The sequence below is a fragment of the Octopus bimaculoides genome, chromosome 3, assembly GCF_046866305.1.
Source record: "Octopus bimaculoides isolate indiv1 chromosome 3, ASM4686630v1, whole genome shotgun sequence".
Classification (NCBI taxonomy): Eukaryota; Metazoa; Mollusca; class Cephalopoda; order Octopoda; family Octopodidae; genus Octopus; species Octopus bimaculoides.
Genome location: NC_142930.1, coordinates 158,308,911 through 158,334,288, shown reverse-complemented (window position 1 = coordinate 158,334,288; position 25,378 = coordinate 158,308,911). Strand labels below are relative to the sequence as shown.

At 35.8% G+C, this 25,378-nt stretch overlaps 1 protein-coding gene across 2 annotated transcripts in view; it reads left to right on the top strand.

The window, feature by feature from the left end:
• Nucleotides 1-25,378, top strand: part of LOC106877484 (next to BRCA1 gene 1 protein) — a 58,885-nt gene that overhangs the window by 20,626 nt on the left and 12,881 nt on the right. The window contains exons 3-17 of one of the 2 annotated variants that reach the window (XM_089349870.1): nucleotides 4,945-4,986; nucleotides 6,347-6,471; nucleotides 7,689-7,779; nucleotides 10,205-10,438; nucleotides 10,689-10,800; nucleotides 11,225-11,297; nucleotides 12,546-12,791; nucleotides 13,768-13,920; nucleotides 14,738-14,858; nucleotides 16,683-16,797; nucleotides 17,211-17,341; nucleotides 18,212-18,518; nucleotides 20,218-20,385; nucleotides 22,990-23,223; nucleotides 24,510-25,086. In XM_089349870.1, coding sequence (XP_089205996.1) covers nucleotides 4,945-4,986; nucleotides 6,347-6,471; nucleotides 7,689-7,779; nucleotides 10,205-10,438; nucleotides 10,689-10,800; nucleotides 11,225-11,297; nucleotides 12,546-12,791; nucleotides 13,768-13,920; nucleotides 14,738-14,858; nucleotides 16,683-16,797; nucleotides 17,211-17,341; nucleotides 18,212-18,518; nucleotides 20,218-20,385; nucleotides 22,990-23,223; nucleotides 24,510-25,086 — 2,729 coding nt within the window. The remainder of the gene's footprint in view (nucleotides 1-4,944; nucleotides 4,987-6,346; nucleotides 6,472-7,688; nucleotides 7,780-10,204; nucleotides 10,439-10,688; nucleotides 10,801-11,224; nucleotides 11,298-12,545; nucleotides 12,792-13,767; nucleotides 13,921-14,737; nucleotides 14,859-16,682; nucleotides 16,798-17,210; nucleotides 17,342-18,211; nucleotides 18,519-20,217; nucleotides 20,386-22,989; nucleotides 23,224-24,509; nucleotides 25,087-25,378) is intronic. The other variant, XM_089349871.1, reaches the window with a different exon arrangement.

Sequence of the window (25,378 nt, the reverse complement as noted above, 5' to 3'; positions counted from 1 at the left end):
AGTCTCACTGCATGACACATGGGGCAAGTTTCTTCTACTCTAGCCATCGGCCAGCCAATTTCTTGTGTGAATTTGGTAAATAGAAACTGTGTGGAAGTTTGTCGTGTGTGTGTGTGTGTGTGTGTGTGTGTGTGTGTATATATATATATATATATATATATATATATATATAGTTGTGGCTGGTGCCAGTGTTGTGTAACTGGCATGTAAAAAGCATCCTTTGAACTTTGGGCCTCCTGAAGGCCATGACAAATGACCAAGACCTTCGGCAATATACCATGCTTGAGAAGACCTGTCAAGCCAAGTGAGATTGTAGTCATGGCTGATGCTGGCATGCTACAACTGGCACAAAACACCCACTACTCTCTTGGAGTGGTTGGCATTAGGAAGGGCATCTAGCTGTAGAAACCTTGCCAAATCAGATTGAAACCTGCTGCTGCTCCCCAGCTTACCAGTCAAACCATCCAACCCATGTCAGCATGGAAAACGGACGTTAAATGATGATATATATATATATATATATATATATATATATGTGTGTGTGTGTGTCTTGGTTTATTTTACTCCCATTGTTGCTAGGTAGCTGGTATTGACTTGTTTATGTCTCTGTAACTTAGCTGTCAAGCAAAAAAGACTGATAGATTAAGTAAAAGATTAAGTACTGGTGTTGATCGGTCCAGCTAAAACCTTTTAAGGCAGTGCCCCAGTATGGCCGCAGTCCATTGACTGAAACAAATAAGACAAAAGATCTGTTGTCTTTAGAAATTATCTGATAGAAAGATAGGAACAAATAGCAGATTAAGTGGCTGTGGACACCTAGCAGGTTGAATTTATTTAATACCAGCTTATCTGGATTCAAATGGGTGACATTAATAGCTGTATTTCATTCTTTCTTATCACTTGATAATTTTATTTCATATCACAGTTGGTAAACAAGTGCCATTGTTCACAGTTTCTAATGGGTCAATCACTGGTTCACTGCATTTCTGATGAGGAAGTCTCTGTAACTTGGTGCAGAACAAATATTTCAAAGGACTTAGTTTTCACCCCCGTCTCACCAATGTTTAACATTCTTTACCAATATACATAAAAAAAAAAATCATTATCCATACCATCATTTAAGGTCTGTTTTCTGTGCTGGCATTGATTGGACAGGTTGATAGGATCTGGTGAGCCACAGGGCTGTGTTGAGCTCCATTGTCAGCTTCGACATGGTTTCTATGGTTTGTTGCCCTTCCTAATGCCAACCAGTTTACCATGTGTTCTGTATCTTTTTTTTCATGCTACACAGAACTCTTGGCCCTTGAGCGAAATCATATATACCATTATGTCTATTTTTGTATGTTGGCGTGGGTTAGATGAAACATGCTGATGCAGATTTTCTCCGACCAGATGCTCTTTCTGTCACTAACCCTTATATGTTTTCAAATATGGTATTTTCATTTCACTAGTTCTCATGTTGAAAACAATGAAGCTGCTGAAATTGAAACTTCTATTTAGATAAAGACATCCTGCCTATTTTTCTTTTTTTTTTTTTTTGCTCAGGCAGTGTTAGTGAGGTTTTTGTAGAAACAATATTCTCACATGTGCATGCATGCATACACGCACCCACATGAGCTTCTCAAGTTTCCATCTATCAGTACCACCTACAAATCACTGGTCAGCCTGAGATACTTGCCTAAGGTGCCTCAAACTGGGACTTAACAAGGATCAACATGGTTGTGAAACAAACTTCTTTACTACAAAGCCACAGCTGTTTCTTGAGGAGTTTTGCACTGTCTACTAAACTCCAAGTCTTGGCTGGTTCTTGTTTGGCACTGGTTGAAGAGTCAGTTCTTCTGGATTTGAAAAATAATTTCTTTACTGCAATTTACAATTAGGTGTATGTCTGTGTGTGGAAACATAAGCACCTTCCTGGATATTTAAAAGTGGATTTTTGAGCTTTATTGAAGATCTAAAACTGATGAGAGCTGATATATTTTCTGGTCTTAAAGAGGAAGTTGAATCATTTGAGACGCAATATTGACAATGTTATATACTTATGGTTGCCTTGAGAAATTGCCAGTGCTTGGCATTTGTGTCAACTTTGGGTATCCTAGTTGGGTGATCATGAGGTGTACTGTCATGTCTGTTGTAGCTTCCTATTATCTCTGTTCTCTGGGAAGTTCACTTCTTTGAGGTCATTAATCTTCTGACTCACTGTATGCAATGCTAAAGGAAGAGAGAGGAAAAGAAAGAATAGAGGGTACATGAAATACAACCAAATACCAATAACTGATCAACTATGAGCACCCAACCAGAATGACTGATCTGCATAGAAAAACAAGCAATTTACAACCCAGGAAACTATATATATATATATATATATATATATATATATATATATATATATATATATATATATATATATATATTATTATAAATATACAGGGATTAGCAATTGAGTTGCTTCTCCAACATACTGAAAATTTAGAAATAGCAGTCAAAGAACTACTGATTCCAAACTACAAATTTTTCTCTAAAGTGGATGGCGATATTTATGGCACACATAGAACAAAAAACCGGAGGGAAAAGCGTAAACAAACCAAGCCTTTAGTTAATTGGATACGAATCGTTTCATGGTTAAGTGAATGGAAATTTCACTATTCCAATCTTCAGCCCAAATATTCTGATAAATTTGAAAGTGTCTCTAAAAAAATTCATGGTAATTTTTTTTCAGTATGTTGGAGAAGCAACTCAATTGCTAATCCCTGTATATTTATAATGATAAATAGTTTTACCGATAAAGGTTTTTTTCATACTGAACTACTTGGCAAAATTGTTAATTATTAATTCTATTATTAATTGACGATTCTCTGCCCTTATTCTTGTATATATATATATATATATATATATATATATATATATATATATATATATATATATATATATATCAGCCAACAACTTCACCACAAGCTAGATGCAGTGGAGTTGCATCTGTTACCAGGTGCAGTTGACACCAAATGATAAATGTTTAAGTGAAATTAACTGTGTTTATAGGTTTTTAATGCATAATATCTTGAATGCTGTAACTGTTTTCATGTATGATTGTTTTCTTGGTATGTATAGTATTGTTTTTTTTTTTCCCTTTGTGCTGTTGAAGGGGTCTAAGTAGTTATGATCTTACTGGAGGATATTTTTAAGGGCTCTGTTCATGGAAGTGCCTAGATTGTGTGGATGATATTTAGATTACATTTGCTGAAATTTAAAGAGTAAAGAGTAGTGTCATCTTTAAGGAGTGTGTCTCTATGTAGTTAGAAATAGCACTAAGGTCAGTTACATGATGTAGGATGAGTGTGTGAAAAGCATAACTACACTTTCTGATATACCAAAGACAATAGAATGTGAGTTGGAGTGATGATGTGGTCTGACAGGAAATTCCTGATTTGAGAGATGAGAGAAAAGGAGAGAGTAAACTATATATGGGCAGCTATTGATAAATGACGACTGATATATGATGGAGAAGAGCGAGTCTCCGGTAGATTTAACTTAACAGTTGGATATCTATTTTACCTAACCACTTAAGTAGGGAGAAGCAGAGTTAGGGGCCTTGCTGAAGAGTACAATTATATAGTCGGTAATCCTGCACTTTAATCTTATAACCATCATACCTTTAAGAGCAACACCGACTGCAAATGAAAAAGGGATATAAAAACATTTTGTCCATTTCCCTTTCTATTTCAAGATAACTGGTTGATCTGTAGATTCATCATTTTTGTGTAAAAAAAAGATAGTGGCTTGCTTTAAGAATATATAGATTAATAAATAGATTATTATATAAAAATTTTTTTTCAGAATGAGATAAAAAAACCAAGGCTGTGAAGAATTTAGAACATTTATAAATAGGTCTTACAGCTGTTTCTGGGATATTTTGTATATCCCTTCCTTGGAGACGGTGTGAGAAAATGGTTAAGCAATAGTTATTATAGAGAAGATATGAAATAGAGAGTGAAGTGGAGGAATGAAAATAGATGTGAGATATGCAAGGATATTGCATTTGTAGATCCATTATTTAGGCAGAATGGTATACATATCTCACATCTATTTTCATTCCTCCACTTAACTCTCTATTTCATATCTTATCTAAATTAACTATTCCTTAACCATCCTCTCACACCGTTTCCAATGAAGGGATATATAAAATATCTCGGAAACAGCTGTAAGACCTTTTCTTTATAAATGTTCTAAAATCTTTCACAGCCTTGGATTTTTTATCTCATTCTGAAAAAAAAAAAATTTTTTTTATATATGCACATGCTGATATATGACCTACATTGGACCCCTTATTCACATAATCACCGAACCTGGAACTTAACTATGGTCTGTCCATAGCACATACTCAGCATTACCTGACACTTTTCCCTCTTATTGACACCATTACCTCTCATAACCTCTAAATAGATTATTATTTATGTATCTAAGGATGAGATCGGTGTTTAGTGTATCTATAAGTATTTCTGCTTGAAAAATTTGAATTTAATATTGTGGAATTTAAAAAAAAATTGGGGTAATTTTTAAAAGAAAAAATTTTAAAATAATTATTTGCAGTTTCATTTTTTATTTATTTACATAATTAATATTTTTAGGTTATGAGATTAAACAACTGAATGGAAGCTAATACTTAAAATTATTTATATCATGTATATCTAAAATTTATTTATTGGTGTTTATCTAATTCCTTTGTTGTGTTTCTTCCAACTGTTCTGATATAATTAGCATGTTTGTATTGTGTAGAGTGTTACAAATACAATTAGAATATTTCAGGTCATTCCTTTCCTCTCAGATATTTGAAATGTCATATATCCTGTGCTATTTTTCCTTTTAAAGGCATTTGCTGTTTGTTCTGTTTTCAGTTGTGAAATATTAAAAATGGTTTATCAAAAAAATAAAACTTTCTAATTTCAGATTATAGTAAGCAGCCCCGAAGAACTCTTTGAAGCCTTCACAGTATGTTTTACATTTTACGTCTTATAGAAAATTACTTTTAATTAGTTTAAAATTACCTTTAAAAATAGCAAATTTTCCTTTGTAATATTTGACTCAAGTTTAATGTTTGTAATCTGTTCAATATTTAGTTTTCACTTACCATCTGTAAATTGACATATGAATTTTAATTTTAATTATTTTGATTTTGTTTTGATTAATTAAATAGTATCAATGTAATATGGTTCGTACCAATTTTTTTTTGAGGATTGCATAATAATAATAATAATCCTTTCTACAATAGGCATAAAGCCTGAAATTTTGGGGGAGGCAAAGTCGACCTTAGCAGAATTTGAACTCAAAATGGAAGGACGGACAAAACACTGCTAAGCATTCTGCCAGCTCAACGCCTTAATAATAATAATAATAATAATAATAATAATAATATGATGATGATGATGATCATTTTTAACATTAGCACATGGTTATAACCTGAATGAACAAGATAATTGATCTCTACCACTTGACTGGTACTTTGACACCAAAAAAACAAAAAGGAAAGCTCACAACTTTGATGGAGTTTGAACACAGTATCTGAAAGAATATGACTGAACACAACATTTTGTATGTCCAGCCAATTCTGCCATCCCCAGTATAGCTGATGCAGTAATGAAAACATCTTTTAACTCCACCACCTGGCCGTTGGTTGCCTTTAGCAAAGTAATCCATTCTGTTGCACGTGATTGGGCCAACAGGTCTCTGGTTGAGAGTAACTTCCTTTTCCTTCCCACCAGTCTCAGAGGTCCTGAAAAAGGTTACGGGCTCTTCCTTTCCTTCTAAGAATTTAGCAGCATTCTCTTATCCTCATATATTGACCAGACTATCAAATGTTGTTTTACGTTGCTGGTCACAATTCACTTCCAATTCTTTCTCGATTGCACCATTCTTTTCCATCTTGGCCCAAATCATTTAACTCACTTGTCTTCCCATTATTGTGATGCCCTTTCAAGTGACCTTTCCTGATCTCTTGGATACTGCTCGACAACTGCATGGGTCCATGTGTTGTATTGTCACTTTGAGACATGTCCAGCCTAGAGGAATTTGTGCTTTCTGCATTCTGCAATCACATTATTTACTCTGCCCCGTTCTTGAATCATCTAATTTTGGATAGGCTCTTGCAATTATTCTTTGCATGGATCATTCCACATCTTGTTACATCATTGCATCGTATCCACTCAACTAGTATATTTCATAATTGTAATGTACTCAATATTATAATTTCTTATATCTACTTGATATCTAGTTTCATATTTAATAAAAGCTGTAGTTTAAGTGCAAGTTATGTTTGGTCATGTCACATGTGTTTTTTTTTATATCTCTGTAGATGGCCAAAAGAAATAATGACGAACTTGAAATACTGATTAATTCCAATGTTTTGCAAGAAAGCATTGAAGTGGATTTTGTAGACTCTACCAGCAATCCTTTTGCTGGCAAGGACTCCGCTACACAGTAAGTGAATTTATTTACAAAATTAAGTAGCAAATACATAAGACTTAGGTTAACATTTTAAAATAGAGGGGATTACATTTTCAGAGTGATGATTACTGATTAGAGCAGGGATATTGAATTTGAATAAATTTTTGTATTTGATGGCATAAAAGATGCTTTTTTTTTTTTTTAAATGTCTCAGAAAAATTACCTTGGGTCCTATATGTAAGATTGAGCATACATTACAAGCTTTAATGCACTTAAAACCATTTTTTGTTTTTAAATATGTACTGCTGAAATTGGGGTATGTCTAGTATACTTATGCACCTAGTATGCTCTTATGTCATCAAGTATGATGGTTTCAGCTGTTTTTAAGATTGACTAGTAATTGACCCTGCTGAAAGAGGTATTTTCGGTAATGTCCATTCTCATGTTCCCTTCTCTATTTACTTTTTCATCTGCGATTATATTTTTCCTTCATACATTCATTTTATTTTTGTTATGGTGTTCTCCCTTCTTAATTGTCAATAAGTGTATTTTACTCCTTCACAGCCAGTTAGTAAAGAAAGCATTTATTGTTAAATATAACAGGCAAATTATAATGTGAAAGTCTCTAATGCTTGAGAAGGCAACTTTGCTAATGTAGAGTTTCATGAGATAAAACCTGATAGTTGAGAAGGAATTGGGCAAACTTGCCAAACAAAATACAAATCTAGACAAAATCAACTTAGGAAAATTTATGTTAAACTGATAATACTTTTACAAAAATCAATCAATACCTGAGAAGTGAGCTACTTGATAGTTTGTGAAGATCCTCCTGCCTCATTGCTGTAGCATTATCTGTTAACTGTATCAAAAGTAAATATACATGATTAAGGGGAAAAAAGTCAATTTAATTTTTGTTTTCTGATGAACAGGTCTTTTTGAAATTTTATTCAGGAGGATCTCCAAAATCTAAATAAAACACCAACAATTTAACTGTAAAGTAGAAGTCAGTCAGAGTGAAAAAAAAAACAAAGAAAATATTCTTATTTGTGTGTAAGATTTGAAAATTCTGTAAAATCAATAATACTATTTACTACTAAATACTGTAATCTACCACAGCTCTAACAAGATAGATCACAACTATCAAAAGCTATTATTATTTTTTTGAAAATTGTTTAGTAAAGTTATATTTTGATTTATCTATATTTTGGTAAATGATTGAAATGATAACAAATGATATACTTATTTTGCAGAACAAACCAGCCTGGAATTGTAGATATGAACTGTGAGAATAACACTGTGTTAACAAGAGATGAGGAAACTGGTGCAGTTATAAGATCCAAAGTTAGTAAAATCTATATTTCCTTTTAATCAGTTGATAGCTTTTTTTTTTTTTCTATAGTTTCAGCTCAGAGCTGCGGCCATACTGATGCACTGCCGTTGAAAAATTTCGTCTTATAACACCTTTTTTCCACCCCTTTAATTCTCTCTTGTCGTTTGTACTCTGTGTAAGTTGGACCTATTAATAATCATTTGAGAGTCTCCACCTTTTGCGTTCTCTCCGCAGACTGAAATAAATAAGGAACAATCCTAATCGATTTTCGAACCTTATTGGGTCCTCATCAGAGGCGTCTACAGCATTCCAACAGCTTTGTTTAACATTTTAATATATTTATGTATATATAATGATTTCTCTTAGACATAGTGATACTAATAACCTGTTGTTAGAACTCAACTTTTAGAGTAAAGTATCAGAAGAGTACAGAGCACAATATCAGTTAATGAATGACAAAAGAAGTTCTGTAATCACTTTCATTAGTGTGCAGCATTTTCTACTATAAGAAGCAATTCTCTCAGAGTTGGATATTTTTTCAGTATTCTATAGTTTCTGTGGAGCTATTAAAATGAAGTGTAAAGTTCAGAAGCTATATATATATATATATATATATATATATATATATATATATATATATTTGTTTTGCAAGATTTTTTATGTGAAATCGTGTGTTGAAACAGATGTTGTTGTACTTGGGGATGGTCATATTGCCAGTTTGGCCAATAAAAACACACGCACTGTATATTTGGTGTTAATTTGCTTCAGCTTTATATTACATTATATTACATTAATAATGTGAGGTCACAGAAGTGTGACGAAAGAACTTTGGCTGAAATAGGATTAATGTAATATGTAATATAAAGCTGAAGCAAATTAACACCAAATATACAGTGCATGTGTTTTTATTGGCTAAACTGGCAATATGACCATCCCCAAGTAGGGGGTGGGTGCGCTGAAAGTGTAGCTACTAGAATAAGAATAGCCTGGGCAAAGTTTAGAGAGCTCTTACCCCTGCTGGCGACAAAGGGACTCTCACTCAGAGTAAAAGGCAGACTGTATGACGCATGCGTACGAACAGCCATGCTACATGGCAGTGAAATATGGGCTGTAACTGCTGAGGACATACGTAAGCTCGCAAGGAATGAAGCCAGTATGCTCCGTTGGATGTGTAATGTCAATGTGAATACCCGTCAGAGTGTAAGTATCTTGAGAGAAAAACTGAACATTAGAAGCATCAGTTGTGGCGTGCAAGAGAGACGATTGCGCTGGTATGGACATGTGGTGAGAATGGATGAGGATAGCTGCGTGAAAAAGTGCCACACCCTCACAGTTGACGGAACCCGTGGAAGAGGTAGGCCCAGGAAGACCTGGGCTGAGGTGGTGAGGCAAGACCTTCGTACATTGGGCCTCACCGAGGCGATGACTACTGACCGAGACCTTTGGAAATGTGCTGTGCGTGAGAAGACCCGGCAAGCCAAGTAAGATCGTTGCCAGTGCCCCTGGACTGGTTCTTGTGCGGGTGGCACATGAGATGCACCATTTTGAGCGTGGCCGTTGCCAGTACCGCCTGACTGGCTCCCGTAGGATTTTCGAGCGAGATCGTTGCCAGTGCCCCTGGACTGGCTTGTTCGGGTGGCACATAAAAGACACCATTTCGAGCGTGGCCGTTTTCGTGCAGGTGACACGTAAAAGCACCCACTACACTCTGAGTGGTTGGCGTTAGGAAGGGCATCCAGCTGTAGAAACTCTGCCAAATTAGACTGGAGCCTGGTGTTGCCATCCGGTTTCACCAGTCCTCAGTCAAATCGTCCAACCCATGCTAGCATGGAAAGCGGACGTTAAACGATGATGATGATGATGATGATGATGATGATGTATACATGTCTCTTAAAGGATAGAGCTCAAAATCAATGCATTGAAGATACTTTATTGCAGCAACAATTATATATATATATATATATATATATATATATATATACAAAAACTCAACTGTGAGCTTTTTGCTAAGACTGTTAACAGATACTATATATTTTGTAAAATTTGTTTTATAAAAGTATATATTTAATATATATATATATATATATGTATATATATATATATATATATATATATATATATATATATAGCTCAAAAAATGTAATTCATTAAGATATTAACAAAATAACTGAAACTGTTTTAACTTGGCATTAAATATAGGTTGCATATCCAAATTGCTCTGAGCTTACTACAGTACCAGCCTCACTCACAGATATTCTGTTGACTGTCGTTTACATTAATTTCACTAATTTAAAATTTTGAATGCAGTGTGTAAAATTTTGAATGTCATGTGTTTTATACTGGAAAAGTTATCAAGAAAAAGAAAACAAAACTGATTGCAGTAATTTATACATTGTAATTAGTTTTAATATATTCTTTCTGTTTGATAAATTTTAGGCTGTACCGTCTATGAAAAATTTGTCTATAAGCCGCCCAGTTCTTCATGATTATGTGGCACCAGAATGTGTTGAAACTCAACCAGTTACTGACACAGCGGAACCTAAACCAAATATATCATCATCTCAGTGTGACTCCGAATCTGGAGAGAAGGCACCAACTTCTCTGTCTTCAAATTCCAGTCAAGATTCTGACAGTATACCCCTCAATTCTCTGACTCAGCTATTGAAACAAGTAAGATTCTTAATTGTTTATTAGTTATTAAAGCCAACTTATCAAATTAACTTTTGATTTTTTTTCTTCTTTTATTCATGGAAGAAAACTTTTACAAGATTGACTATTCAGTTTTAATTTGAATGTTATTATTGGTTCAATAACTTGTGAAGAAAATTCAAATCAGAAATTATTCTTAGGTTGTTGTCTAATGCTTGGCATCTGTAATGTAAATGATCTCATTTGTTTATTGATTTTTCTTTCATTAAAGTTGAAGCAGGAATTGAAGTCAGAAATTGTGCAAGATGTAATGACAAAAACTCAAGACTCTGTTTCAAGTACGACCAGTACCACCCAGACTTTACCTGCTGATCCTCCATATCGTAAGTAATTTTGTTTCAAGGAAAATCAACTTGCTAACCTAGCTAGAAAAACAAAAAAGCCTAATTTGTTAAAGCAGTGCAAGTGTCCATGCTTTAGTTGATTTAAGTCTATGCTTAAAATCATCAAAAATTGTCTTTTTCTGTTATTTAAAAATAATGAATAAATTTGTAAAAATAAGATTGCAGTTCTACAACAATTGTCAGGTATTTTAACTGCTTGCTTGCAATTATATTAAGTACAAAGAATTTATAGAACTTGTCCAAGCTTTAAATTTTGTAATTTTCTTCTTTGTGTATAGTATGTGAAACCACAAGAATTACGAGCTGTTTAATGTGCAATTGATTCAATCGCCAATCTTTGTTAGCTTAATATATAATGATTATAAAGTAATACTAATTAATATTCTCTTTTTTTCTTTCTTAGAATTATACTGGCATGAAGGAATCATTTGTGATTATTGCCAGCGGACCATTGTTGGAGTTCGTTTCAAATGTGGGTAAGTATCACTGGAAATTTGCCTTTAGCAATTAGAATTTTAGTTAGTTTCTAAAATAAAAACACTCGTGTTCATAGAAATTTCTATTGTAAACTGAATTTGAAAAGTACCTTTCAAAGATTCTTCTGTCTTCATGAAAGAAACTAAACAGATTCTCAAATTCTTATTGTGAAATCTATTTGGTCAATAATGAAGTGATGTAGCAACTACTTCAGCAAAATCTTGTGCAATACCAACTTGTACTTATAACAATTATTTACTGCTTCTTCTAGCATAGATTTTTTTTATTCACTCTAATATGTTGGAAGTTCTCTTATAAGAAATATAGCGTTTGTGGATGTTGATCCTGGTTGTTGCTCCCGTATTATTATTATTATTATTGTTACTTTACATTCGTTTTTTTCCATGCTAGCATATATCAGATGGATTTTTACAGTCTGCACATTCACAGTAACAAACTTAACCAACTTTGTTGTGTATATCTTCTATTGTTGACTGGGTGTGTTTTATTGAGATGCTGGTACTTGAAAGAGATTCCTATATGGAAAAACTAAAGAGTCTTCACTTCCTCGTGTCAGTTCTTTTCTAGTGTTACTACCCTCCTAGATGGGTAGCATGGGGTCTATCTCTTTCTTACCCGTTTTATTTTTGTGTATTTTGTACAACTGGATGCTCTTTCTATCACCAACCAGCTAAGTGTACTAGGTGCTACTAATACAAAAGTGGTGGTGCCATATAAAGATAACTATAGTGTCACTTCTACCCTGTATTAGTTCTTATTTAACATTACTGCCGTATAGATAATCTGAGGTATGAATTGTGGAGTCACATTTGACTTATATGTTCCTTGGTTACAAAACCTAAATTTTCCTACATCATCTCCTTTGACTCTTAAAGAAATTTATAAATGGCCATTTATGATGCAAAGAACAATTTATACATCATTGACAAAACTTATATCCAGCAGTGATTAGTTTTTTTTTATATACATATAAAGAATTGTTAAAACGTGTGTACACAATGTAAGAGATTTATATATGGGTGTCTATTGCTTGACACACATCAACAAATACTAGCTTTACCAAGATGTTCAACTAAGATTATCTGCTGTATATACATTGACATAAACTTTAGTACAGCACACGTCTGCTTTTTAAATAAATAAATAAAACTGTTTAGATTCCTTCCTTCCTTACACACTCCCATTCATGCACACACGAAATTGGATTATTTTGTTTTCTGTTGCAGCAATTGTCCAGATTATGATTTGTGTGAACAGTGTGAAAATCTGACTAGTGTTCATGACTCTACTCATGTATTCTTAAAGTTGCGGCGTCCTTGTCATATTGATACAGAATTGCAACCTTTGTTACGTAGCATAATTTATAAACCTGAAGGCCACAATTATTCTGCTGCTATTAATTTTTGTGAACCAGCCAGTGGAGAGTATGAAATCATTCCAGATGATATGCGACAGCATGCCAAGTTGTCAAAGTAAAGTACCAAGTTTATTATCAAATATATTGTTATCAATTTTATTTAGTTACTTATTTATTCAGAACATATTACTCAATGAATTATTTCAAGTGATTTTTTTCCCCTCTTGAGTATGTGCTCAGCCACATACATTTCTTTGTTTAGTTAAGGATTGATATTGAGAAAAAAATAGCCAAATGGCCAACTTATGTACCTATCAGTAGAATGAGTTAAATTCAAATTTACCATAGCTGTTTTGCTTTTGAGTAGTTTTATTTTAAATGTAACACTGATCTGTTGGAAATAAGTACTTGATTGTCTGGGAATGTTACCTGAAGTATGTTGTCATCCTGTTTAACACCATGAAATCAGAACTAAGTTTTAGCTATTGTAAATCAATAGATATTTTTTATCATTTGTTTTTTTACTTGTTTTAGTCATTGAACTGTGTGGGGAGTAAACTTCTTGCCACACCTGCACCTAATGTACATCTTTTTTTTTTTTTTTTGTATGTTGGGATATTTAAAAAAAATCTCTGAAATGCTTACCTTGACTTCAGTTCTGTTTTGAATTAGCTCAAAATGCTGTTCAAGGACAAGCATACAGGCCCATGCTTAAATACTTAAATATTTTCTAATTCTGTCTTGTTCAAGACTCTAGTGGTTAGTTATGTGAAGTGCAACGTGAGGGTGAAGGCATGTTGTTTCAATTTTGCAGTATGGAAGATATTTTTACTTGAGAAAAACCAACCTTTGAAAAATCTTCATGTCAACTAGCTCTGCTTAGCAAGCAAGTTGTGCAATAGATAAATATCAACAGTGATTAGTCCCAGACTCACTGGACTCATGCTGAAAGACCAGCCACTAATTTACTTGGCTGCCTATTGGAAGCTCCCTGAAAGTTATATATTGTTGTTATTAGTGGCCAGTAGTGTCTATGGAAGGATGCCGCTTATCTAAAGTACTATGAATTGTATTTATTTGTGTTTGAGCAGATGTCAAGTCAAAATGGCCAAGATGCTTAACAAGAAGAAGAAAGAAGAAAAGCTTATGGAATTGCAGATGAAGTATGATGAGAAATTGAAGCGAGCTTATAGACAGAGTTGTCCCATGAAAAAGGAAAGAATGGAATTAAGGAATTCATTAGGGTAAGTATTCTAGTATTCTAGTATTCTACACAGTTACATTCTTTATTTCTAAGCTTTACTGTATTGAAGCCAAATTTGGCTGCTATTTGTGGTCGGTTGAGCGACTGTAGAGGGGCTTGTGTTGCTTTGTTTCTTTCAAGTTATAAGCTTAGGTTTTATTTGAACTCTAATCTCCTGTTTCAGTGACTTTATTTTTTTAATAAATTATACAAGAAATCATTTATTTTACATTTTCTTTTTCTCAGAGACTTGATATGTTTGGTTTACTCTTTTACTTGCTTCAGTCATTTGACTGCGGCCATGCTGGAGCACCGCCTTTAGTCGAGCAAATCGACCTCAGGACTTATTCTTTGTAAGCCTAGTACTTATTCTATCGGTCTGTTTTGCCGAACCACTAAGTTACGGGGACGTAAACACACCACCATCGGTTGCCAAGCAATGTTGGGGGGACAAACACACACACACACACACACACACACACACACACACACACACACACACACACATATATATGTATATACATATACACATATATACGACGGGCTTCCTTCAGTTTCCATCTACCAAATCCACTCACAAGGCTTTGGTTGGCCCGAGGCTATAGTAGAAGACACTTGCCCAAAGTATCACACAGTGGGACTGAAACCGGAACCATATGGTTGGTAAGCAAGCTACTTAGCACACAGCCACTCGTGAAGTAACTTACTGGAAAACTAATTTTTGTTAGGTATATTAGGTGCAGAATATTTTGAATAAAGACTGCTCAAATATGTTGTCAATTTTTACTTTCACTTTTCTTTTCTTCTCTTTTTGATAGTGCTGCCTTTGTGTGTGATGTTACTATTCCTGATGGAACAAAAGTTCAGCCTCTTGCTAGGCTGTACAAAACCTGGAGGATGAAGAACACTGGAAAATTTGCTTGGACTGAAAAAACACTTGTTAGTGTTCTTTTATTCATATATTGCTGATAAAATACTTTCTTGAAATTGAAAGATTTTACACATCACAGTCGTCTGACTATTTGGTTTTTCTTATCTTTAGAATAGTTTTTAAAAAGTTGGATTCTTTTTTTCTGGGTAATATGTGATATATTTAGGAGTCTCTTTGGCAGATTTTTAATTAATGATTATTGATTGCTGGTTTTTCGGAGAAATTTTATTACATAGTGGTTTACATATATTTCCATTAATATTGTTTTTAATTAGTCATTAACATTCTTTAGGTTATGTAGAGTAGACGACATTACACCGATTTGTTGGCTTGTTATGTGCAGTTGGTAACTGAGTTGATTAAATGTTTCTCTAATGCTGTTATTTTATTAATTGCCAAGGTTCTGAAAACTACAACGGAATCTTTTACCTAGTATTTGAGGTAGCTTTCGCAACTGTCATCGTTTAACGCCCACTTTCCATGCTAGCATGGGTTGGACGATTTGACTGAGGACTGATGAACCAGATGGCTGCACCAGGCTCCAATCTGATTTGGCAGAGTTTCTACAGCTAGATGCCCTTCCTAACGCCAACCACTCAGAGAGTGTAGTGGGTGCTTTTTACGTGCCACTGGCACGAAGGCCAGTCAGGAGGTACTGGCAACGGCCACGCTCAAAATGGTGTATTTTACGTGCCACCTGCACAGGAGCCAGTCCAGCGGTATGAAAAAATATTCTCAAGAGCCATATTCCCAGCCTCCGAAATAATATTGCTAAAAGTGAGAAAGATGTGTATTGCAAAACAAAAATTTGAGAAGCTATAATTAAATGGTGTAAGAAACTTTGAATAGCATGTTTTAAATTATTTTTAGTGTAACACTCTATAAATATGGAAGACATATGGCCTAGTAGTTAGGGTGTTGCACTTATGATTGTAAGATCATCGTTTTGATTCCCCAGTCAGACAGTGTATATTGTGCTCTTGAGCAGAACACTTCATGTTCCAGTTCACTTAGCTGTATATGAATTTCAGAAACAGGTGGGAAGTTAACCTTGTGGCAGACTGGCATCCCATTCAGAAGTGAGTGTTGTAATCTCAGTTATTTACACAACATGGAACTTATAACAGTCTAAAACATTATATTCAAGATTGCACTATACTTGAGTAAATATGAGCACAATTTGAGCGTGATCGTTACCAGCGTTGCCTTACTGGTACTTGTGCCGGTGGCACGTGAAAAAACATTCGAGCGAGGTCGTTGCCAGTGCTGCTGGACTGGCTCCTGTGCAGGTGGCACGTAAAAAACACCATTTTGAGCGTGGCCGTTGCCAGAACCGTGTGACTGGCCCTCGTGCTGGTGGCACGTAAAAGTACCCACTACACTCTCGGAGTGGTTGGCGTTAGGAAGAGCATCCAGCTGTAGAAACTCTGCCAGATCAGATTGGAGCCTGGTGCAGCCATCCGGTTCACCAGTCCTCAGTCAAATCGTCCAACCTGCTTCCATGACTAAGTTGGTTTATTTGTTTTGAGCAACTGTTTTTATAGCTGGATGAATGTATTGATAACCACTGTACTATGAAGTAGACTGTAGAGTCTATGGTGTCTTACCAAGAGTAAGCAGTTAGTAGTCTTGTTCATAAATATAATTCAATGATAGCTGTAAGATTTGAACTTGTGAACATGTAGTTTGTGTACAGCACCTTAATATGACTGCATTACATGTTTTTATAAATTGGGAATTTTCTTTGTTTTTGGTTGAGTAAAATAAGTGGGGTTTTTTTTTTTTATATCAAGTATTATGAGTGTGTTTTTTCCTCTTTTGCATTTAATTAGATGCGATTAAAGTCTGGTAATATCTGCCCTCTTGCCACTGAGGTAACTGTCCCTTTCTTGCAACCAGGTGAAAAAGGTGATGTTACTGTATGTCTAAGTGCCCCAGAACAACCCGGTCAGTACACACTTTATTTTATTATAGATATTTTTTTTAATTTTCAGAATTTTGTAATATATTCTTGATAGTTTTGTTGTTGTTTAAGCTTTGGTTCATATATCCTGTCTGTTGTGCAGGATAGGTAAATGCTGGATATAGTCTTTGATGTAGGCAATAATGTGTTAAAAGAAATGTGTGTGTGTGCATAGTCACAGCATTTAAACTGAAACGTGTACATGAATTATGTGTGTGTGTGTTTCATTGTGTTTATAAGTGTTATTTGTATGCTTATAAGTTAAAAATAATGAATTGCAGTTTGAATTTTTGAACTGGAAGTGGATTTGTTTTCACTTTCATTTGAAATGGTTCTGTAAAAAGAAACCACTTCCATTCTATAATTTTTCTTTTTGTTTCTTTTTTCTTTGTTCTAGGTAAATACCTAAGCTATTGGAAATTGTGTCATTCATCAGTTTTGTTTGGACCTCGTGTCTGGTGCAGCATTGAAGTAGTACCGAAGCCTGCAGACAAATCTGCATTGGGTAACTACACACTCCTGAAAGAGGTTAGGAAGTTCATATGTGTTTATTAAATAATTTTGCGTGTGACTGTGTGGTTGAAAAGCTTGCTTCCCGACCCTATGGGTCTTGATTCAGTCCTACTATGCAGCATCCTGGGTGGGTGTCTTCTGCTATCGCCTCTAGGCTAACCAAAACCTTGTGAGCTGATTTGGTAGATGAAAACTACAAAAAAAAAAAATGCCTGTGTGTGTGTGTGTGTGTGTGTGTGTGTATATATATATATATATATATGTGTGTGTGTGTGTGTGTGTGTGTGTGTGTGTGTGTGTGTGTGTATATATATATATATATATATATATATATATATATGTATGTATATATGCAGGTGTGTGTACCCTTGTTTTGACATCACATGATAGTTGTTAAATGAGTTCTTATGTGTTACTCCAGTTCACTCAGCTGTAGCACTGAGTTGTGACATCACTGGTGCCAAGCTGTATCGACTTTTGCCTTTCCCTCGGATAATATCAGTAGCCTAGAGAGGCAAGGCTGGTTTGCATGGGTGACTGCTGGTCTTCCGTAAACAACCTTGCCTGGACTTGTGCCTTGGAGGGGAACTTTCTAGGTGCAATCCCATGGTCATTCATGACCGAAAGGGGTCTTTGCTCTTTATACTATTCATAGAAAAAAAAAAAAAAATTTATTTTTGAAATTTGTCTTTATATTTTATTAAAAGGCCGTGAACCAGTATAAATGTAATTTTGTCCTCTTTTGTGGTCAATTTTGCCTTTTATTTGTCTACAGTTGATGAAATTTTCTACCACTGTTTATTGGATTGATTTAATTAATTATACACTGCCTTCACAAAAATTATCTCTGTTAAATTATATTTTTTATGAATTATTGTTTCACAGGAACTTGGTGATTATCCTGGGAGTGAAAAAAGCCAATCAGCATGTGTTGATGGTGCAAGTGTGCCAGCTGCTGGGAAGCAGACAGAGGAGGAGTCAGCACCAACCAGTGCCACCATGACCAAGAACGGTGACAATGTTGAAGTATTAAACTCTGTTGTGGCAGGTGCTATGGCTAAGTTGACGATGGAATCACCCAGTGTTAATTGCCATTTGGGGCAAGATCTACTATCTTTTGAGAATTTGAATATGCACAGCCGGTCTACTCCAAAGGCTTCTCACACAGCCACCCCAAATAATACACCATTAGGTAAGCTACACATGAATTGTACTTAATCACTGAATTATTCTAGGGTGTAAGGGGAGATCATGTATTTTGATTTAATGCAATTCCAGTGGGTGGATAGTTTGCCCTTTGATAAAACAATTCCTTTTATCATTTAATCAGTCAAAATAAAACTTGGGCCTTTTCACATAGCTGAACAATTGCTTGTATTCGCTGATACAGATATTCCTTATCACAGTGGAAAATTGGGGGCAAAATTACATTTAAAAAGATAAACTCTGTTCTTTTTTTTTTATTTTCTCCTACTGACTTTCTTGCTAAGATAGTGAAATACAGAAAAAAGTTTTTCTGCATTCTCACATCCACAGCCCCCCCCCCCCCCCAAACTCTTAATGAGTGTGTGGTAGATCACTTTGTCATTCTCTCCCTGCATCTTGGACATACCTGAAAAACAATTTCCTTCACTGCTTGCACAGCAATTTTAACTGAATTATTGCCATGTATCCAAAATAGGATAATGGTCTTTTTTTTCTTTCTTGTTTTGCTATTTTTTAATTGCAAGAGATTTGGAAACCTGTTCAAATGTTGGTGTGCTACTAATTTGTTTGTTACTAGTTTATAATTCCATCCTTGGAGCTATTAACTAAAATCTCTTCAGTCCTTTTTGTAAATGTTAGATTAAAACAGTAAGGTTTGCTTCTATTGTGCTAGAGTTATTGAACAGCCATGTCTTATTTATAGGATATACTTGAAGACAAACTGTACCTAAGATATAGTCCATTCTTGGCAGTTGAAATAGTATCATTAGTATCACAGCAAGTGTGAGATCTTATACTCATCCAGACATATTACCTTGTTATATGAAACCATATATGGTTTCATATCGAAGCATATTGTTGGTATAATGCTGAGAGTCATTACATGTTGTAGCTATGCTATTGGCTACAGCTACAACAGCATTTATAAAAATTGTACCTTGATTAGCCAAGTTAGATTTTTTTTTTTTCTTACAGAGTGTAAAAAGAGTAGAAATTTAGGATCACCTGATATGAAAAATTTACATCTGCTCTACAGTGTTGCCAGCATTTGGATTGTTTCTTTCAAAGGCATAAATACTATTAATCTTAGAATAAATTTATGAATATTTTTGCTATTTTTGTGCCGGCAGTGTCACTTTGTCTTTTATGATCTGCCAGGAATCAAAACGTATGTAACTAAAGCTCTGTATATATGAAGTAAAGTGGATAGACTTTTTCTAGCAAAAAACTATTTCTGTTGTGCCTGTAATTCAAAGGGTCAGCCTTGTTACACTCTGTGTCACGCTGAATATCCCCGAGAACTACGTTAAGGGTACACGTGTCTGAGGAGTGCTCAGCCACTTGCACGTAAATTTCACGAGCAGGCTGTTCCGTTGATCGGATCAACTGGAACCCTCGATGTCGTAAGCAACGGAGTGCCAACATATGCTGACATTGGTAGAAGTTGGCTTCAGAAGATGTAAAACGTGATGAATTAAAATTTTGGGGTTCTGGGTCTTACAAGATCAGCAAGGATTGAAATGAAAGGGAATATGGCTGAACTAGACATATCCAACTCGTGCAAGCATGAAGAAACAGCCATAAAATAATTTTTCAATATATGCTATTTTAATTTTATTCTGTGATGTTAATTTGCTTTTCTGTGGTTTGCCTGGTTTATTGAATGTTATGTGCACCTGTGACAGATGTGAGCCCTCCCAAGTCACCTACCCCTGATATGGACCAGCTTACAGTTTCCAACAGCAGCAGCAGTAGTAGCAGCGTGGCATTGTTGCCTGATGAACTTGATACAGACTACAATCCTTTTGCAAAAGATTGGGCACAAAACTTTGGTAGTTTCTACCCTAAAAGAGGTAGGTGGATTGATGTTGCATTATAGATTACATTGTCTGTATATTTGTGTGTGTGTGTATTGTTGTATTTTAGCTCCAATTGACCTATGATTGAGCAAAGCCATGATCAAATGTGTACATTACAATCATAAGGTCCCAATTTGATTCGGCTGCATCATTAGTAAGTGCCTGCTACTATATCCTTGCAATGGCATGGCCCGAGGTTTGTAAGTGAAATTGGGGTAGACAGATGTAACTGTACTTGTAATTCAGTGGCCCAGCTTCACTGCAGTTTGTGTCAAGCTGGTTCTTTCTGAGCATTATGTTAAGAAGGGGCTGTGGAATATTTAGCCACTTAATTCAGTGAGTATGTTGGTCCATTATTTGAGTAACTTGGAACACTGTGTATATGTGTATAATAAATGGCTGTGTGGTAAGTAGCTTGTTTACCAACCACATGACTCCAGGTTTAATCCCACTGTGTGGCACCTTGGGCAATTGTCTTCTGCTATAGCCTCGGGCCGACCAAAGCCTTGTGAGTGTTTTGGTAGACGGAAACTGAAAAAAGCCCGTCGTATATATGCGTGTGTGTGTGTATGTGTGTATCATCATCATCATCATCGTTTAACGTCCGCTTTCCATGCTAGCATGGTTTGGACATATATATATGTGTGTGTTTGTGTGTCTGTTTGTCTCACCCCCCACATCGTTTGACAACCGATGCTGGTGTGTTTGCGTCCCCGTAACTTAACGGTTCGGCAAAAGAGATCAATAGAATAAGTACTAGGCTTACAAAGAATAAGTCCTGGGGTTGATTTGTTTGACTAAAGGCGGTGCTCCAGCATGGCCGCAGTCAAATGACTGAAACAAGTAAAAGAGTAAAAGAGTTATATATATATATATATATATATATATATATATATATATATATATATATATATATATATATATAAGTCAGTAAATAGTGGGGTTATATATATATAATATAATACACACATTTTAGAAGTACAAATTCAATAATTCCAGAGAACACTTTCTTGATGATTAGTCACCTGATGGTTGCATGTAAACCATTTTCATATATATACTATTCATGTGCTCATGCCTACATGTGTATACACACACACACACACACACATAAACATTTGAATGGTAGGGCTAACATGCTGCCTGGTTTAATACCACCACCTTGGATGCACAATATAATATTAGATGTATTGAAGGTGACAAGCTGGCAGAATCGTTAGCACACCAGGTGAAATGCTTAGTGATATTTCGTCTGCTGTTATGTTCTGAGTTCAAATTCCGCTGAGGTTGACTTTGTCTTTCATCCTTTCAGAGTTGATTAAATAAGTACCAGTTACACACTGGGGGTCGATGTAATTGACTTAATCCTTTTGTCCTTGTTTGCCCCCTCTATGTTTAGCTCCCCTGTTGGCAATAAAGAAATAAATATAATATTAGAAGTACCGATGTTGCTAGTCTGGGCGCAGGACAGTAGCCTTGAGAAATCATGGCTGCTGTCCTTCGTCTCCTGACTAATTACTAAAGGTAGATCTGTAGACATGTGCATGTAAGTGCATGTGCAAAACCTTTTTCTATTTTCTACCTCAACTATAAGCAAGCATGTATGTGTGGTTTTTCCAATGATATTTTGTATTTTTGTTTTGTATTCCTTTCTCCTTCCCTTATCTGTTGTACAGAATTAACTTTATATACTGAGCCTGTATTATTTTAATTTTTTCTGTTTGGTTTCCTAAAATGGGTTTTGGTAACTTTGCCAATGAAATTTGTCATGTCCTGTTCTTTTTGTTTTATTGGTTTAATGGCCTTGTGGTTAAGAAATTCAATTTGCAATCACAGGGTTCTGAGTTCAGTTTCATTGCACAGCATCTTTGATATATATATATATTATAATAATACAAATGATATGAGCATATGCATGTATACATACATATATGTACATACCTACATCTGCATGTATATATAGATGCATATCTGGGTACAGGACGTTAAAAAACGTGGACAAAAAAGGAACGGGAATTGTCCGTAAAAAAAGTCTGTTTTTTGTGCTTTGTTTATGTTCCCGTTCCTTTTTTGTCCACGTTTTTTGACGTCCTGTACCCAGATATACATCTATATACACATGTAGATGTAGGTATGTACATATATGTATGTATACACGCATATGCTCATATATCATTTGTATTATTATTTTATCGAACGCTACGCATCCTTTTGCAAGTAAGTTTTAACTATATATATATATATATATATATCTATATCTATATATATATATTTATAAGCACACATACACACATATGCAGTCATTTATTTCAACTGGGTACTTATTTTATTAATCTCTTTGCCTAACCTGATAGTTACAGGATATAAAGGTGTGTCTTTTTCTTGTAGATGGTTGTCATGACTGCATCATGATGTAACTGTCACCACACAATCTCAAATCGGGTCACTTGCAAACAAAGTACGACTCTGAAATATAAAAGTTTATTTCTGTATATTTTCTTTTTACTCTGATAGTTTTTTTTTTTTTCCGTTTAGTTTTAAAGATATAAACAATAAAAATGTAAAATGAAATTTTTTTGCAAAAAAAAAATTCTTTAGATTTGGAAGCTGATGTGGAATCACTTGATACCCTGAGTGATGATGAATTGAGTCAAAGCGACAGCGACTTCTATATCGTACCATTACCAGACTGTTTCGATCCCATGAAACCCTTGCAGCCAAGAACATCTGAAGGTGCTGGTTCAAGTGAACCTCACTTGGACACAGAGCTTGGACCAGTGGACAATAACCATAACACCATAGTTAGCAATAACAACACTGAACATTCACCTGGTAAGTTCTGACCCTTATAAGATATTTTAACACTTAGGATTCTGTCTTATTGTGTGTCGAATAATCCACTGGGTTATTTGAAAAGACTTGACATTCACAAGAGTTCTGTAAGAAGTGCTTGAGTGGAGGAAGCTTCCACATTTACGGCATGCTTTGTATTTGACTCCGCACCATCTGTTCAAGAGGAACATTGTGTCAATCTCACTGGTCTTGGAGAGCCTGTACAGGCTATAGGTACACATACCTACACACACACACACACGCACACCTTGCCCCTTCAGACTAAACTAATAAAGAAAAAAAAAAAAAGAAACACAGGCGCAGGAGTGGCTGTGTGGTAAGTAGCTTGCTTACCAACCACATGGTTCCGGGTTCAGTCCCACTGCGTGGCATCTTGGGCAAATGTCTTCTACTATAGCCTCGGGCTGACCAAAGCCTTGTGAGTGGATTTGGTAGACGGAAACTGAAAGAAGCCCGTCGTATATATGTATATATATATGTATATGTGTGTGTGTTTGTCCCCCTAGCATTGCTTGACAAACGATGCTGGTGTGTTTATGTCCCTGTCACTTAGCAGTTCGGCAAAAGAGACCGATAGAATAAGTACTAGGCTTACAAAGAATAAGTCCTAGGGTCGATTTGCTCGACTAAAGGCGGTGCTTCAGCATGGCCACAGTCAAATGACTGAAACAAGGAAAATAGTAAAATAGGAAATAGTAAAATAGACTGGCTAAAACTCTCCACTTCCACTGAACCAAACTATATTCACAGGTAGTGGACCCATAATCTTATGAAATATTATTGTCACCTTTACAATGCTGTTACATACAATGTGGGTTACACTGTCTTATGATATTGGCTTCCAGCTTACTTATAACTAATGTTAGTTGTTATTGATGTGAAGGCGCATGGTTCAGTGGTTAGATCATCGGGCTCACAACCATGAGGTAGTGAGTTCGATTCCCAGACTAGGCTGTGTGTTGTGTTCTTGAGCTCAGCTGTAGAAATGAATTGTGACATCACTGGTGCCAAGCTGTATCGGCCCCTTTGTCTTTCCCTTGGATAACATCAGTGGAGAGGAGAGGCTGGTATGCACGGGCGACTGCTGGTCTTCCATAAACGACCTCGAAGGGTAACTTTCTAGGTATGATCCCATCATTATTCATGGCCGAAGGGGGACTTTACCCTTGTTATTGATGGCGTTTTTTTTAAAAAAATTTAATGTAAATTCTTTGTTTAATACTAGCTATTGTAATTGCGATGGCTTTCTCTTATTCTTATTTCAGCATCTGCAGCATCTGTGGATGAACTGATGACCTGTGCTGATGTTAACTTTCCTCCGCCTCTCTTGCACCCAACACTGGCAAACACAGACTGCAATAAAGAAGTGGAAGCTGCAGCAGGAGGCAAAGCGGCTGCCTCCTCTCCGAGTGGTGACAATATCATGCAGCCATTGCTTGCTCATTCAGGCATTTCGGCTGCAGGTGCTGCTGCAGCTGGGGACTGCGTTGAGCCCACTTCTAACAGGAGAGCCCACCATCACTACCACCAACAGCAGCACCACCACCACCACCACCAACAACAGCTTCAGCAGCAGCGGGAACATCACCAGCAACAACAACAGCAGCAACGGGATCAGCAGCAGCAGCAACAGCAGCAGCAGATGCGGGAGTACCAACAACAGCAGCAGCAGCAGCAGCCACAACAACAACAGCAGCAGCAGCCACAACAATCTGCCGGTGCACCTGCCGAATTGGGCCACTGTGCCATGCCGGAACAGCCTGCAACAGGCCCATGTGACATTAATGCAGCAATTGCTGCTGACAGAGAAGATCCTTTACACAGGGATACATTAGCTTCAAGGTAGACATCATGTCATTTGAAGGGCAAATAATTCTCTTCATTTATTCTCTGTGTGTTTGCATAACAAAAAAAAACAAAAAACAAACCATCTTTAGCATGTATGTTATGTATGTATATATGTATGTATGTATGTATGTATGTATTGGCTGTGTGGTAAGTAGCTTGCTTACCAACCACATGGTTCTGGGTTTAGTCCCACTACGTGGCACCTTGGGCAAGTGTCTTCCTCTATAGCCTTGGGCCGACCAAAGCCTTGTGAGTGGATTTGGTAGACGGAAACTGAAAGAAGCCC